Below are 16,540 nucleotides of genomic sequence, written 5' to 3' on the forward strand. Positions count from 1 at the left end.
AATGATTAGGGCAGAGAGCAGGCATCTAAGCCTTGAATAAAGAAAGAGAAAGGGCATTCCAGACCAAGGCAGTAAGTGCAAAGGCACAAGCATGAATGTGGAAGTGCAAATGAGGGGCAGGTGAGCTGGCTGGACTAGACGTGTATGCTGCTAACTATGTTAGCCTATGTTGACCACATGCCTCTGAACCAGGCACTGTGTTAGCAATGAGACGGGGGTGAAGCACAGAATAACCACGTGCCCTCTTGGGTGGAGTGAAATCTACCCCACATCTATGGGGGAAGGGAAAAAGGGCAGCTTGGCCTCACTGCTCCTTCCCCTTCATCAGGTTTTTCCTTAAGGGACCATTTCCACCTGTTAAAAATTTAGGTTATGGCTGCTCACATCTGTAAACCCAGCACTTTGGGGAGGCCGAGGTGGGAGGATTGCTTGAGGCCAGGAGTTTGAGACCAACCTGGGCAACATAGGGAGACCTCATATCTACAAAAAATATTAAAAAATAGGCAAGGTGGTGTGTACCTGTAATCCCAGCTATTCTGGAGGCTGAGGTCAGAGGATCGCTTGAGCCGGAGAGTTCAAGGCTGCAGTGAGCTATGATTGCACCACTGTACCCCCAACCGAGGTGACAGAAAAACTCTACTTTTAAAACAAAGCAGAGATGGGGGTGGTTTGAGGGTCAGGCCATAACCTACTGAATGACAATCTCTAAAGGATGATTACTTACTTGAAAGTAACTTTCAAGAACCAACACTCACATCTTAATAACTCCTCTGGAAAGCCTATGAAAATGTAACTTTCTTGGAGGAGAAACACACTGATTAGTTGATCCCCAGAGGGTAGAACTAGGGCCTGGAAAGCCTGGTGTCCCAGGAGGCAGGGAATGGCTGGCAAGACCCTGAGCTGACGGGAGGAGGAGGATGCTGAGATTGGGGAGTGAGCCCTCGGGAGCCCCCAGGCAAGAACGAATGCCCCATGTGCTGCCTCCTCTCCTGTTGCTGGAGTGCAGGCCATGTGTGCAGGTGCACCACTGGCCTATAGGACTCTGGGCAGTTCTTTTCACTTTCTGGACCTTAATTTTCCCTTTATGGAAGAAAATGGAAACCAGGCCCCACCTGAGTTAGTTATGTGTGTAGCAAAGACGGAGGACACCAAACCTACTCCTTAAAGATGCGGTGCATCTGATTCACACCAGTAAGTATCCATCTTCTTTAGATGAAAAGCTCCAACCTACTGCAAGTTTGCAGGACACACCTGCAATAGGCATTTGCTATTCCTGTTGTTTACACTGAGTTTCACAAACCTATTTCCATCATGATCCACAATTTAAAGAAATATTTCCCAACCTCATATACACACTTCAATATCTATCAACTGAAACAAACTTCATGAAACAAAACCTACCCTTATGTACAATACAGAATATTTTCTTTTCCATTGTATTCCTGTTCATATTTTTAAAATCTTGGTCATGACCCACTGAACTCATGACACGACCCTCAGATAGGTCACAACTCGAACTTTAAAAAGCACTGCCCAGAGTAAATCACAACGGTTCGACATCCAGGATCTTATGTGGTTCTCTCCTGGGTGACTGGTGTACATACACCATTCTACTGAGAAGGTAAAGGGCTCCACTAGGTGAACTGTCCAAGGTCACAGGTGCCGAGTGCCCTTCAGATCTGGCTGAGGTTCCGTGCAGAACAGGGCCTTTCCTGGGTGCAAACACCATACCTTGATCCCCAGCCACTCCCAAGAACCAAAGACACTTCCCCTGTGGAGGGAAGAGGAGTCTGTACAAAATGACAGAGCCTCCAGCCAACCAGAACTGGCCTACTCAGACCCACCCTCTTCCAGGTGATTGGTCCCAAAAGGGTTGCCAGCCCCACTCCACCTTGGGGCCAGCTTCCCCCAAAAGGTCGCACCCCTGGCAGGTCCCTCCCAGGCAGTCCATCCTGACTGCTCCTGTGAGTGCAGCTCCTGAGGTAAAGGGGGAGAAGCTGCTTGGTCCAGGTCTCCAGGAACAGGCCATTTCTTCCCCGGCTCTGAGCTGGGAAAGTCTGCTCCAGGCCATCCTACCTACTTCCCCATATGGCTCTCAAGGAGGGACTCAGGTGAGTGGGGACAATGGTGTGGAGAGGAAGAAAGCCTGGGTTCAGCTGAGCTAAGAGGGATCCAGTCTGATGGCTAAAACAGTACCAAGGAGAGGCACCAGAGCCAGCCCGGGAATACCAGCTGAGGCCTCCGGTCCTGGGGAAAGGTGACTCCAAGAGGGGACATTGCCCCAGGAGAAGAAAGACAATCCGTGTGCATGGACATAGGGGTGGGGAAGGCTGTATTCTGCAAGATTTTGTAGCCAATGAAAAGCTGGACTCCCCTTGCTTCCCTTAACTCCAAACCCCCTTGGCAAGCTGGAAAGCAGAGACCCGGGCTACATTCCCTCCCCGACTATAACTGAGGGCTCCCTCTATCTCCACTAGGACTGATAGTCCAGGACTAGGAACCTGTGCCCCCTTAAGACCTAATGGCTGATCTTTAACCCTTTCTTGAAGCCAAGGAGAGTGGGCAACAGGGCACAGGGTGGAGCTTGAGGGACCACCTTCTGCAGGTAGAATCTGAACAAGAAATATGGAGGAGTGGGCTGGTCAGGGGCCTCCACAGACTATGGGTTCCCAGGCTGGGGCATAGGAGGGGCAGGAGGAGCTGGGGTCCCACCCAGTCCTGGGTCTCAGCACCCTTCCAGGCCTGACCACAGGAGTTCACACGACCAACTCTGCCTGTGTGCCCTGGCTGAGGCCCAGAGCCCAGAATAAGCATCGGTTTGCCCTTCCCTGGTTGGGAGGAAGCTGGTGAAGAGGGTGGGACAGCCACAGAGGGGGAGAAAGCCCTCCAGCCTTTTCCTGCTCCTGTAGTACTTTACGCAGTACCTCACATACCTCCCACAGTGCACCTCCAGAGGCAGCCTTGCCAGCTCCCAGTACAGGGTTTGACCAGGCTTCTTGGAGTTGGAGGAGCCCAGCTGCAGCCAACCATCCAGGAGCTCAGACGAGCTCAACAGAGTGGGAAGGGAAGCAGCCAAGCCCACAGGGAGAAATAACAGGGCTGAGAACCTTGTGAGATGAGCCTCAGGGTTGAGCTAGGCCCAGGTCAAATAGAGCCCAAATGCCATGCTGGAAGCTCTGGCTGGGGAATCTGACAGTTCTACTCAAAGCCCAAGCCCACACCTTACCCCCTGCGCAAATGCCTTGGTGAAAAGTATAAAAAACAGAAACGGCAAATGCCTATTGAAGGTGCGCCCTGAAAACTTGCAGTAGGCTTTTCACCTAAAGAACATGGATACTGGCCGGGCACGGAGGCTCAAGTCTGTAATCCCAGCACTTTGGGAGGCCCAGACGGGCGGATCACGAGGTCAGGAGATCGAGACCATCCTGGCTAACACGGTGAAACCCCGTCTCTACTAAAAATACAAAAAACTAGCCGGGCGAGGTGGCGGGCATCTGTAGTCCCAGCTACTCGGGAGGCTGAGGCAGGAGAATGGCGTAAACCCGGGAGGCGGAGCTTGCAGTGAGCTGAGATCCGGCCACTATACTCCAGCCTGGGCGACAGAGCAAGACTCCATCTCAAAAAAAAAAAAAAACACGGATACTTACTGGAGGAGAAACAAACTGATTAGTTGATCCCCAGAGGGTAGAACTAGGGAATGGAAAGCCTGGTGTCCCAGAAGGCAGGGAATGGCTGGCAGGACCCTGAGCTGACAGGGAGCCCCCAGGCAAGAACGAACGCCCCATGTGCTGCCTCCTCTCCTGCTGCTGGAGTGCAGGCCACGTGTGCAGGTGCACCACTGGCCTACAGGACTCTGGGTAGTTCTTTTCACTTTCTGTACTTTAATTTTCCCTTTATGGAAGAAAATGAAAACCAGGCCCCACCTGAGTCAGTTATGTGTGTAGCAAAGACGGAGGGAACCAAACCTACTCCTAAAAGAAGATGTGGTGCATCTGATTCACACCAGTGAGGCCACCCAGCCTTGCAGAGGTGAGATGTCACTGAGATCCACTCCAGGCCTCTGCGTGTCCTCTCTCACACAGTGACCCTGGCCCAGCCCCCTTGCTAAGTGCTGCCCTCAGGTATTGTGTGTCCCCTGGACAGCAGTGTTCACCTGGCTGTCCCAACTCAGTGCTTCTCAAGTTGCAGTTTGCATTTCCTTGATCTTTCCTTCTATGTTCTCAGCGGTTGATCCCAGTGACCCAAATGGACCCCTGCTTTCTCCCCTGAGCAACTGCAACCCTAAGCCAGTGAATTAACCTTTCTAAGCCTCAGTTTCCTCATGTGTAAAGTAGAGATAAGTACAGCATCTCCTTCAAGGGGCTGTGGTGTGCCTTTAACAGGACAGGCACAAAATACATTTGGCCAAGTATCCGTCTCAGTAAGTGTCTGGCATTATGCGTAAGGAGTGCAGACTTAATCCTGAAGAAAATGGAGTTTTCAGCAAAGGAGTACCAGTTCACTTGGAAGAGAGAATGAACACAAATAACTCATTCATTGTTTCATTCATTTGCTGAACAAATACTTATCAATAGCATGAATTATAAGGCAGGCTCTGGGATTTGGCACCAGGAATATAAAGGCTGGCGAAACAGAAACTTCGAGCCTAGTGGGGCAGACAGTCCCTAGCATCGCTTGGCAGGTACTAGAGGAGAGGTCTGGGAAAGGGACAGAGGCACAACCTGGGGGAGGGACCTAAGAGGAGGAGATGTCAAGGCCGGTTTCAGACAGCAGGAAGCTGGGTGCTGAGGAATGATGCAGAGCTTGTTAGCTGATGGGAGGAAGAGAGCAATCAGAGTGGAATACAGAGGTGCGGAAGCCTAGGAGACTTCATGGTGAAGAGTAAAAGATGGAGACCGGGAGGTAGGGTCAAGAGACTGTTATAGGAATCCAGATTAGAAACAAGGAGGCATGAATAGGACAGTGAGGGAGGCCAGGAGGGAAGTTTTGGGCACTAGGGAGGAGGCAAAAGCAACAACTTGGCTGTCAGGAGAGAAAGCAAGGGTCCCACTTGGCTCACTGGGATCAATCGCTGAGAACACAGGATGGGGAGAGTGAATGGGAGGATGGGGGAAGAGTGAGTGGGGGGACGGAGGACAGTGAGTGGGAGCACCCACAGGGTTTGCTGATGGACTGCATGTGGGGAATTAAATTATTTGTAACAATACTTTTATTTAACCCAGCACATCCAAATTTACACCTGTTTCACTGTTTTAATGTGGCTACTAGAAATGTTTAAATTACATATGTGGCTCACATTATACTTCCACTGGATGATGCTATTCCAGATCTCTTTCTACACATCATGAAAGATGCGGCCCTACATGACTGCAAAGGCTCGGGTACACAGGCACAGGTGCTACACGCTGCCAGAAGCAAGGTCTACCTCTCCATATTAGTTGTTCCTTTCTTTTCACCTTAACACATTAGGGTCTCTTTTCCAGAGAGTACATATAAATCTACCTCACCCTTTTCAATAGCCATGTTGATCTCCATTATACAAGTTGAGTACCCCTCATCCAAAAATCTGAAATCCTAAACCCTCTAAAATCCAAAACTTTTTGAGCACCGACAGGACATTCAAAGGAAATGCTCCCACTGGAGCATTCTGAATTTCAGATTTCCAGATTAGGGATACTTAGTCAGTAAATACAATGCAAATATTCAAAACTCCAAAAAAGTCTAAAATCCAAAACACTTTTGGTACAAACTTTTGGATAAAGGATAACCAACCTGTATAGATATGCCTAATTCATTCGTCCAGTTCCCCACTAACGAACCCTGAGGTTGTTGCATTAGTTTGCTTTTTCAGAGAAGGCTACAGGAACATCCTGGGACTAGTCACCGCAGAGTCTCCGTTCCTAGCTGCAGGCAAGCTGGCCAGGGGCTGTGGGCACTGACAGTGTTACGGTGGAGGGGCTGGACTTGGAAGGCTTCTCAGGCATGGTTAAGAGATGTGGACGGTGTACTGCAGTCAGCAAGAAGCCACAAAATAACCTAAATTTTGTGTGTGTGTAAATTGCTAACTTTGAATTTTTCCTTCATTAAAGAAGCAACATACTGTAAATACATTAAAGACAATTACAGAGAAAATAAGACACTAATTTTATTGCACATTCTTCCTTTTAGTCTTATTTTCTGGTGCATGTTTTTATTCTTGCTAATTGTAATCAGGGTGCACATCAATTTTAGATCCTGCTTTCTTCCTTTAATGTTCCTGTGTGAGAATTTTTCTATATGACTGCAGAGTCTTCCTAACACATTTATTTAGCCAGTCCCTTCGGCTAGACACTAGAGCCTTCTTCAGTTGTATTTGAGCAGCTCAGATAATGCCTCCCCCTGTGACCCAAAACGCCTTCTCCATGGGTGTTTTCCAGGCAGCATTCGACCAAGCTCAAGTCTTGCTTGTGTAAGGGAAACAAGCACGCACCCATTAATACAACCACCCCGTGCCCTCCAGTTGCCACCCATCTCTTTCCTCCTTACAGCCCGACTTCTGGAAAGACAGCCCCACTCCCACCCAACCCATGTGCCTGTCCCTAAGTCCTCTACCTGCTCAGTCTTCCTCCCACTCCCACCTCGGCCCTGGCCTCCTCTCCCTCTGTCCTCTCTCCCTCTCCTCCATGACATCCCTGCCCTCCTGGTAAATCCCAGAACTTTCTCCTGAGCCTGCCTGCCTTCTGGGCTCCAGCTCCCTTCCTCCAACCAGACAACCAGGCATCTTCTCCTTTCTGGTCCCCCAGCCCCATCCCTCTAATCCATGGCCAAGTCTTGCCCATGTGCCCTCCCCGACAGCCCCTCACCACCTATTCCTCTCCATCCAGCTGGCCAACTCCCTGGTGTTGCCCCTAATACCTCCCAGGGGCTGGCACCTAACTCATCTTCCTGCCTCCAGCAGTCTCCTCCCTGCCACCTCACCATGGCCAGGCTCCAGATTGCAGCTGGACTACTTCAGGGTTTGTGGAGGTTTTCTTTTTTCAAATAACAATCTGACTGATTCACACTCCCAGAGGAAATACCTTTCAGGGCTCCCCATGACCCTCAAGATGAAGTCCAATTCCCTGGGCCTAAAACATGGGCCCCGGGTGACTTGGCCCCAGCTCACCTCTGCAGCCTCATCCCTCCCTTCTCATCTGCTACTACCCTCCACCCTGCAGTTCCACAGACATTCCAGGAGTGAGGCTTCCTCACTTTTGCACACTGTTGTTTCTTTTCCATGGACCTCTCTTCCCTTTCCACGCCTTCTTCACCTGAAGAACTTCTATTAATAATTTTTTAGGTCCTAGCTTAGAAGTCAACTCCTCCTCCAGGAGGCCCCAACGACCTCTTCATCTACCAAGGCTCAGGTGCTACCCTCCAATTTGCCTCACAGCACCCGGCATTGCTCCCAATCACAGCATTCATTGTGCCGTGTTCCACACATCTGTCTTCAGTCTGTCATGTGACCCACTCCCTCACTCCCTCACCCACCACACCCACATCTTCCTGCCTCCACACCCTGAAGACAGGGTCTGTGTCCCATTCCCCTCTGAATCCCTGACTTAGCACAGTGTTCGATGCTGAGCTTGTGTCCAATAAATAGATGTTGAATGCACGACTTAACAGAAACTGATGAACATCTTTATGCATAAACTTTTCTCATTCTGAAGATTATCTCCTTTGAACAGATTCCCAGAAGCTGGGAATTACTGAATCAAAGTGGATGAATATTGAACACTTTCAATTCACATAGCTAAGTAGCTTTCCAAACGGCTGTAGCAATTTACACTCCCACCAGCAAGTGTAACAGCGCCGATCTCACTGCATTCTTGCAGCTTAGCTATTCTCATTATGCCTTTTATTTTTTAAATCAAGACAGAGTCTACCTCTGTCAGCCAGGCTGGAGTCCAGTGGCATGATCATAGCTCACTGTAACCTGTAACTCCTGGGATCAAGCGATCTTCCTGCCTCAGCCTCCTGAATAGCTGGAACTACAGGTGCATACCATCTGGCTAATTTTTTTTGTTTTGTGTTTGTTTTTTTGAGACAAGGTCTTGCTCTGTCGCCAGGCTGGACTGCAGTGGCACAATCTCAGCTCACTGCAACCTCCGCCTCCCAAGTTCAAGCGATTCTCCTGCCTCACCCACCTGAGTAGCTGGGACTACAGATGTGCGCCACCATGGCCAGTTAATTTTTGTATTTTTAGTAGGGACGGGGTTTCCCCATGTTGGCCAGGATGGTCTCGATCTCTTGACCTCGTGATCCACTCGCTTGGCCTCCCAAAGTGCTGGGATTACGGGCATGAGCCACTGCGCCCAACTCTGGCTAATTTTTTAATTTTTTGCAGAGGCAGGGTCTTGCTCTGTTGCCCAGGCTGATCTCAAACTCCTGGCCTCAAGCAATTCTCCTGCCTTGACCTCCCAAAACACTGGGATTACATGCACAAGCCCCTCCCAGCCCCATTATATCTTTTTTTTAAAGTGCTCATTTTTTAGGCAAAACATACCACCTTGTTCTAATTTGTATATCTTTGATTACCAGTGAGAGTGAACATTTTTCCATATATTTGCCTACTAAATGCACTTCTTCTTTGAGGATTTACCTGTTTGTGTGACATGGAAACTGTTAAGGCAGGTTGACTTGTTATGAGATGACTCTGGGGCTGTGGAGGAAGTGACCAGGAGCATGAAGAGTGCTGCTGCAATGATCCCGTGACAGAGGAGCAGGCCAGGGTCACTGTGGGGCACGGGGAAGAGCAGGAGGAGCAGAGATCAAGGAGACCAGGTAAACCTGGGACTGAAAGCAGAGAGCAGGTGCAGAGCAGGAGGGGTCAGGGTGCACCCAGGTTTCTGGCTTGGCGCAGTGAACTGGAGGAGGGGCTGTGCTCGGAGACAGTGCCCAGGTGGATCCACACACCTGCAAGGCAGTTCGCAGCACTCTTGACTAGACACACCTGCTAAGGAACGGTTACGTGGGGCAGCAGGAGAGTCAGGGGCAGGAGGGTCTGAGGTTGGCAGGCTTCTTGAAACAGACCAGGGGAGCCAGATTTTGAAAGGATTTGTAGGCCAGGCGTGGTGGCTCATGCCTATAATCCTAGCACTTTGGGAGGCCAAGGCGGGTAGATCACCTGAGGTCAGGAGTTTGAGACCAGCCTGGCCAACATGGCGAAGCCACATCTCTACTAAAAATACAAAAATTAGCCAGGCAAGGTGGTGGACACCTGTAATCCCAGCTATTCGGGAGGCTGAGGAAGGAGAATCACTTGAACCCAGGAGGCAGAGGTTGCAGTGAGCTGAGATTGTGCCATTGCACGCTAGCCTGGGCTACAGAGTGAGGATCTGTCTCAAAAAAAAAAAAAAAGAAGGGAGGAAGGAAGGATGGATGGGAGTGGAGTGAGAAGGCTGCCCAGGGGATGATCCGGGTGTGTTCAGGAAGAATGGTCATCACTAGCTAAAGCTGAGTGAACTATCGCAACATGAGAGACCTTGTTCTCATCAATTAGCTTGTGTGAAGGCAATGACAGCCCTAAGGCAGGTGTTATCACCCCATCCTATAGATGAGACTGATGTGCAGAGGACCAGACCTTGCCCCAGGGTCACACAGCTAATGAGTGGTGGAGCTGGGATTCGAACCCAGGGCTCCGGCCCCTGCGTCTGTGCTCCTTACTGTGTGGCTGCAGTTGCCCTAGATATGTGAGTACTCAGGAAGGTGGGAGGACAGTGGAGTGAGCTCCCCAGAAGGAGCTTATTAAGATTCTCGGCATTTGGGGCCCTTCCTGGAAAACAATGAACTGTGGACAAATCCCAAAGCCCACCTCTTTTGAGCCAGGAAGTGGGCTGCTGAGCTCCTCTTGGAGGAGTTCACCTGGCCTGGTGACTGCAGCCACCACAGACACCTGGTCTCTGACCACAGCCAGCCCAGTAACTCTTCTCTAAGTCCCAGACAGCTCTTAACTCCCAGTGACTGACACAGGAAGATTGTTTGAGCCAAGGTGGAGACAAGCCTGGGCAACATAGCAAGACTCCATCTCTTAAAAAAAAAACAAAAAAATTAGGTGTCTACAGTCCCAGCTACACAGGAGGCTGAGGCGGGAGGATAGCTTGAGCCCAGGAATTCAAGGCTGCAGTGAGCTGTGATCACACCACAAGACTTCAGCCTGGGTGACAGAGTGAGGCTGTCTCTTAAAAAAAACAAAACAAACAAAAAAAAAACACTCCCAGTCATGGAGCCACAAACACCTGTGCATCCTCTCCTGGCCTCTCCTGTCCAAGGTCAGTCCCACCTTCCACCCAGGATAAGTACCCCAACCCCTAAATGTTATTATCCCCCCAACCTGCCCAAGTTCATGCCCCTGCACAAGAAACTGGTAACACTGGCTACCTTCATGCAGAGGAACTGGGTGGCCAGAAGTAGGAAAGACTTTTCATGTATGTGTGCATATAAATATTTGTCTATAATATAAATGAGTTACTGATGCCCCCTTCCCGCCCCCAGGGCCTGGAAGAGAATCTTCTGGCGGCAGATCCTACTTGCACTTGGCCTCTTAGGCCTGTTTCTGTATGGCCTCCCTAAATTCAGGTACAAGCCCCTTTCCCCAGCACTTGAGGTGGGACCACAGATTCAGGTTTAAAAGGGATCTAAGTGCCTCCTTGAGGGATGGAGGGCAGAAGCTAGCTCAGCTCAAGTGTCCTTGTGAGCTCTCTCTCCTTGTAAGAAGCAAAGCCAGAGGGCTCCTGGCCAGGCTGACATGCTTCTCACGGCTGCCCCCCTCCCACCACAACCCGCCACAGGCATCTGGAAGCCCTCATCCCCATGGGCGTCTGCCCTTCTGCCACAATGTCCCTGCTGAGAGACAAGTTCACAGGTGCCCTGCATCCCTGGTAAGAAGCTCCCATCCCTCCTACTCCAAGGGCACCCCCAAACCCTATGGAGCTCTGCCCCATGTCCCTGCCCTCCACACATCTCCCACCCCAGCAGAGTCAGGCACTCTGCCACCAAGCCCAGCAGCCCCATCGGGCCACACGTCTCCCACCCCAGCAGAGTCAGGCACTCTGCCACCAAGCCCAGCAGCCCCATCGGGCCACACGTCTCCCACCCCAGCAGAGTCAGGCACTCTGCCACCAAGCCCAGCAGCCCCATCGGGCCACACGTCTCCCACCCCAGCAGAGTCAGGCACTCTGCCACCAAGCCCAGCAGCCCCATCGGGCCACACGTCTCCCACCCCAGCAGAGTCAGGCACTCTGCCACCAAGCCCAGCAGCCCCATCGGGCCACACGTCTCCCAGTCCTCTGTGTTGCTCTGAGCTGGAGGCTTCCAGGGGCAGCAACTAGGTCTCATCGGTCTACGGGTCCCTAGGGCTCAGCACTGGGGAGGTGGTAGTGAACACGCACCAAGTGGGTGGATGAATGGAGCCATTTCCCATCCCTGCCCTGGCCAGGGCCCGGCCTGAAGTTCTGACCTGTACCCCCTGGGGGGCTCCCATTATTTGGGATGGCACTTTCGACCCAGATGTGGCCAAGCAAGAGGCTACACAGCAGAACCTCACCATTGGGCTGACTGTCTTTGCTGTAGGCAGGTAAGGCCTGGGAAGGGGAGCAGTGCTGTCAAAGCTGTGAGTGGGAAGGGTGTGCATGTAATGGAGGGGGCGGGGACCCTGCTCCCCCGTGCCATGGGATCCCAAAGTGAAGCGAGAAGCAAAGACAGCACTTCTTGCCCCACACCCCCAGGTGAGCACAGGACCGACCACCCTTCTCCTCCTCCCTGGTAGAGCCCACCCAACACAGGCAGCCAGGGCTGTTCTAGAACCACATCTGGAAGGGACCTGCCTAGGGGCTGGGGCTGATCCATCTGGAGACACTAGTTTTGTAGTGAGAAAATGATGATATCTTTCAGGTGAGAGTGGTGAGAGGAGGGGAGTGTGACTGGGTAAGTAGAGGGATGATTCACTGCAGTAGGGGCCCATTGGAGGTCAGCAGCTCAGGTGCACGTACCCAGGATTGCGGGGGGCAGGTGCCAAGCAAGTCTGATGAAGGGAGAGGGGCTGGGGAGCTGAAGGATTGCAAGGGAGTGAATCTGAACTGGGCAGAGGGAAGTGAAGAGAGGAAGGGGGGGTGACAAATACTGAGAAAGTGGCAGGGTCACCAGATTAGAGATTCAGTGAGGTAGGACTGTTTTGGGTTGGGGATGGTAATCACAGTAAGTGAGCTAGAAGAACGAGGTCCTTACAGAGTGGGACAGACATTGGTGAAGACCAAGTCGAGGGAGTAGCCATGGGAACAGGTGACTGGAGGGAACAGGTGACTGTGGAGGGCACAGGCCCGAATCACTACAGGAAAGGAGGTCAAGAGAAGAAATGTCGGCCGGGCGCGGTGGCTCAAGCCTGTAATCCCAGCACTTTGGGAGGCCGAGACGGGCGGATCACGAGGTCAGGAGATCGAGACCATCCTGGCTAACACGGTGAAACCCCGTCTCTACTAAAAAAAATACAAAAAATTAGCCGGGCGAGATGGCGGGCGCCTGTAGTCCCAGCTACTCGGGAGGCTGAGGCGAGAGAATGGCGTAAACCCGGGAGGCGGAGCTTGCAGTGAGCTGAGATCCGGCCACTGCACTCCAGCCTGGGCGACAGAGCGAGACTCCGTCTCAAAAAAAAAAAAAAAAAAAAAAAAAAAAGAGAAGAAATGTCAGGAACACTGACCTCCCCACTACGGATGACAGGAGTGCCTAAGCTGGGTGTCCACCTTCCTCAATTGACACGAAGGGGACTCTTGGCTGACAGTGGCAGTCACATCCCATAACCTAGTTTTGGGCAACTAAAAGAAGCATTTCTAAAAACGGAACTAGTGGCTTTGGGAAGGTGGTGAGAACCTCCCATTCAGGAAGAGATACTCAAAAGGATGGGGAAGGAATTTTGTCACCAGATACCCCATACAACTGTTCAAGGCTCCTCGAACACCGTCCCCCACATCCTACAAGGGAGAGAAAGCAAGGAGTGCCACTGACAGGCAAGGGGCTGAAAAGGACCAAGGGTTGACCCGTGGACCAGGTGGGCAGAACTGTTGGGCTACTTGGGCCTTGACCTCTCCCAGGGCCTTGGTGCTCCCACTTCCATCACCCATGCTGACTAGGGCATTCCTGCCCCAGCCCCAGGGGTCAGACAATCTCAAGGTACAGAAAATTCTGGGATACTGAGGTCCTGAGCTCCAAGATTCTGAGTCCAACACTCCTAGATGCTGAGATTGCCTAAGTCTCTGATTCCCACTTCCCAGTCACCAGGAATAGAGCAAGTGCAAGTAAAGGTACAGGTTCTAGGGCCACGCTGGGTTCAAATCCTGGCTCAAGCACTTACCAATGGCACATACAAGTTTCTAACGCTCTTTAGATGAGACAATGCACATTGACTTAGAAAGCAGTGGCTGCCACATGATAAAAGTTCAAAGTATTATTAGGCACTATTACTATTATTTTAAAATCCTAGGATCCCAAGGTCTGTTCATACAATATTCCAGGTGGCCTCGTTATCTATACAGTGAAAGACAGTGACTTAAAATAGCTTATTATTATAGCTCATAAAATAATTCTGTGGAAGGCCAGGCGCAGTAGCTTATGCCTGTAATCCCAGCAGTTTGGAAGGCCGAGGCAGGTGGATCACCTGAGGTCAGGCGTTCGAGACCAGCCTGGCCAACATGGTGAAACCCCACTTCTACTAAAAATACAAAAAATCAGCCGGACATGGTGGTGGCCACTTGTAATCCCAGCTACTCGGGAGCCTGAGGCAGGAGAATCGCTTGAAGCCGGGAGGCAGAGGTTGTAGTGGGCTGAGATGGCGCCACTGCACTCCAGCCTGGGCAACAGGAGCAAAACTGTATCTCACTAATAATAACAATTCTGTGTGTCAGTAATTCAGACAGGGTTCAGCAGGAAGGGCTCCTCTTCTCATGCTCTCAAATACCTGGGTCTCAGCTGGGAGACCAACTGCTGAAGACTGATGGGGCCAGCTCGGGCTTCCTCACTCATGGCAGCACCCAAGTTCTGGGGCTTTTAAATGGAGGCTCAGCACTCTAAAGAGAGAAATGCTGCCAGTCCTCCAAAGGGCCAGTATGAGGCAGGATTGGCAGGCAATTTGCAAGCATCTTCAGTCCAACCCGCCCTGCCCCATCTAAGTTGAAAGATGCTAGGGCTGGAGGGTCTGGAGTTCAAGGCCGGGTGTGGGGAGGACCAGGCAGCACTGGTGGGGTGGGGGTAAGGTTGGGGTGGGGGTGAGGTGGGTGAGGTTGGGGTGCAGTAGGGGTGAGGTGAAGTGAGGTTGGGGTGGGGGTGGGGCGAGGTTGGGGTGGGAGTGGGGTGGGGGTGAGGGTTGGGTGGGGCGGCAGTGGGGGTGAGGCGGGGGTGAGCTTGGGTTGGGTGGGCTGAGGTAGGGGTAGGGGTGAGGCTGGAGTGGGGTGAGGTTAGGCTGGGGTGAGGGTTGGGTGGTGTGAGGTGGGGGTGACGGGTGGGGTGAGAGCTGGGTGGGGCAGGGGTGGGGGTGGGGGTGAGGTGGGGTGGGATGAGGTGGGGTAAGGGTGGGGTGGGGGTGAGGGTGCGGTGGGGGTGGGGGTGAGGTGGGGTGGGATGAGGTGGGGTAAGGGTGCGGTGGGGGGGGGTGAGGGTGCGGTGGGGGGGGGTGAGGTGGGGTGGGGGTGGGGGTGAGGTGGGGTGGGGAAGCCGGCCCCACCTGGCTTCACTCTCAGGCTGACCGTGGCCCCGTGCCCTTAGGTACCTGGAGAAGTACCTGGAGCGCTTCCTGGAGACGGCGGAGCAGCACTTCATGGCGGGCCAGAGAGTGGTGTACTACGTGTTCACCGAGCGGCCGGGAGCGGTGCCCCGCGTGGCGCTGGGCCCGGGACGGCGGCTGCGCGTGGAGCGCGTGGTGCGCGACCGGCGCTGGCAGGACGTGTCTATGGCGCGCATGCGCACGTTGCACGCGGCGCTGGGCGGGCTGCTGGGCCGCGAAGCGCGCTTCGTGTTCTGCATGGACGTGGACCAGCGCTTTAGCGGCACCTTTGGGCCCGAGGCGCTGGCCGAGTCGGTGGCGCAGCTGCACTCCTGGCACTACCACTGGCTGCGGTGGCTGCTGCCCTTCGAGCGCGACGCGCATTCGGCCGCCGTGATGGCGCGGGGCGAGGGCTACTTCTACTACCACGCGGCGGTGTTCGGGGGCAGCGTGGCGGCGCTGCGCGACCTGACGGTGCACTGTGCGCGGGGCCTGGCCTGGGACCGCGCGCGCGGCCTGGAGGCGCGCTGGCACCACGAGAGCCACCTCAACAAGTTCGTCTGGCTGCACAAGCCCGCCAAGGTGCTGTCGCCCGAGTTCTGCTGGAGCCCGGACCTCGGCCCGAGATCCGCCGCCCACGACTGCTCTGGGCCCCCAAGGAGTACCGGCTGCTGCGGGACTAGCGCCGCCGCCGCCGGCTCCTGTACCTCCGACTCTTCCGCGGGCCCAGCTGGCCCGGCCCAGCTCCCGCTCCGGGCGTCTTTGGCCTGGGGAAGGTACGGAGTGGGAGTCACGAGAGAAGAGATCCTGAAACCGGGCAGGGCCCTTCTGGACGCTGATGGCGCTCTGGAGGGCAGAGAGATACTGGATGCAAAAGCCCTACCCGCTTCGTGTGCGCCCGTCCGTGGGAGTGGGAGTAGGAGGAGGAGCTCCTCGCCTTTGGGGAGCTCCTCGGTTCAAGAGAAAAATCCTCTTCCCTTAGCTTAGCAGTGAGCGAGGCACAACTGCAGTAATGCCTCGAGCGATCAGCCTGTAGACCTTTCACCCCTGAGCCTGCAGAATGCAGCTGGTGCCTCTGGAGATGTTTTAGTCCCATCTGCACCCCCCACTTTTTAAATGAGGAGACTGAGACACAAAGAGGAAACATAACTGCCCAAGGACACAGAGGGTCTGAGTCCCTGTGATGTCAGCAGCTGGAGAGGCGTGGCTGGCCCCTCGGGATGTCTGGGCAGGAGCTACAGGAAGAAATACAGGTGGCACCCCGTCATTGGCTCTGCCCTTTTACCTCCCCTGCCCATAAGCATGGTTTGTACATATTTCGGTAATATTATGATAAATTATTCCTGTACTGAGACAAAGTAGCAAACATAAGAAGCCATGTTTGCTCCTTTCCTTTGCCAGCATAATTTCACAAAACCCTGACTGACAGCATATAGATGTCAAAACAAAAAACACAGCTCCCCACGTCCCTTACCGGAGTCACTATATTCCCTGAAAAAATAAGTGACTCTAGATATATCTCCATATAAGATAATGTCAATCGGGGTTAGTGATCGTGCTTCTATAAACTATAACCAGATGCACTCTTACACACAAGCTTAGATACAATTTTACGCATACTAAAGCTTTACCACCCTATATCTAAACTAAAATACCACATTCAGGCTGGGCATAGTGGCTCATGCCTGTAATCCCAGCACTTTGGGAGGCTGAGACACACAGATCACGAGGTCAGGAGTCTGAGACCAGCCTGGCCAACATGATGAAACCCCA

The 16,540-nt window shown here is 52.8% G+C and overlaps 1 protein-coding gene across 1 annotated transcript; it reads left to right on the top strand.

Moving 5' to 3' along the window:
• The first annotated feature begins 2,088 nt into the window (after nucleotides 1–2,088).
• A3GALT2 (alpha 1,3-galactosyltransferase 2) lies at nucleotides 2,089–15,450 on the top strand. The gene is given in 6 exon segments (XM_033227206.1): nucleotides 2,089–2,111; nucleotides 10,513–10,596; nucleotides 10,809–10,898; nucleotides 11,456–11,593; nucleotides 14,770–15,392; nucleotides 15,395–15,450. Coding segments are annotated over 6 exon segments (1,014 nt in total).
• Nucleotides 15,451–16,540: the final 1,090 nt, after the last annotated feature.

This window comes from Trachypithecus francoisi, unplaced genomic scaffold (assembly GCF_009764315.1).
Source record: "Trachypithecus francoisi isolate TF-2019V2 unplaced genomic scaffold, Tfra_2.0 Lachesis_group12, whole genome shotgun sequence".
NCBI classification, from domain to species: domain Eukaryota; kingdom Metazoa; phylum Chordata; class Mammalia; order Primates; family Cercopithecidae; genus Trachypithecus; species Trachypithecus francoisi.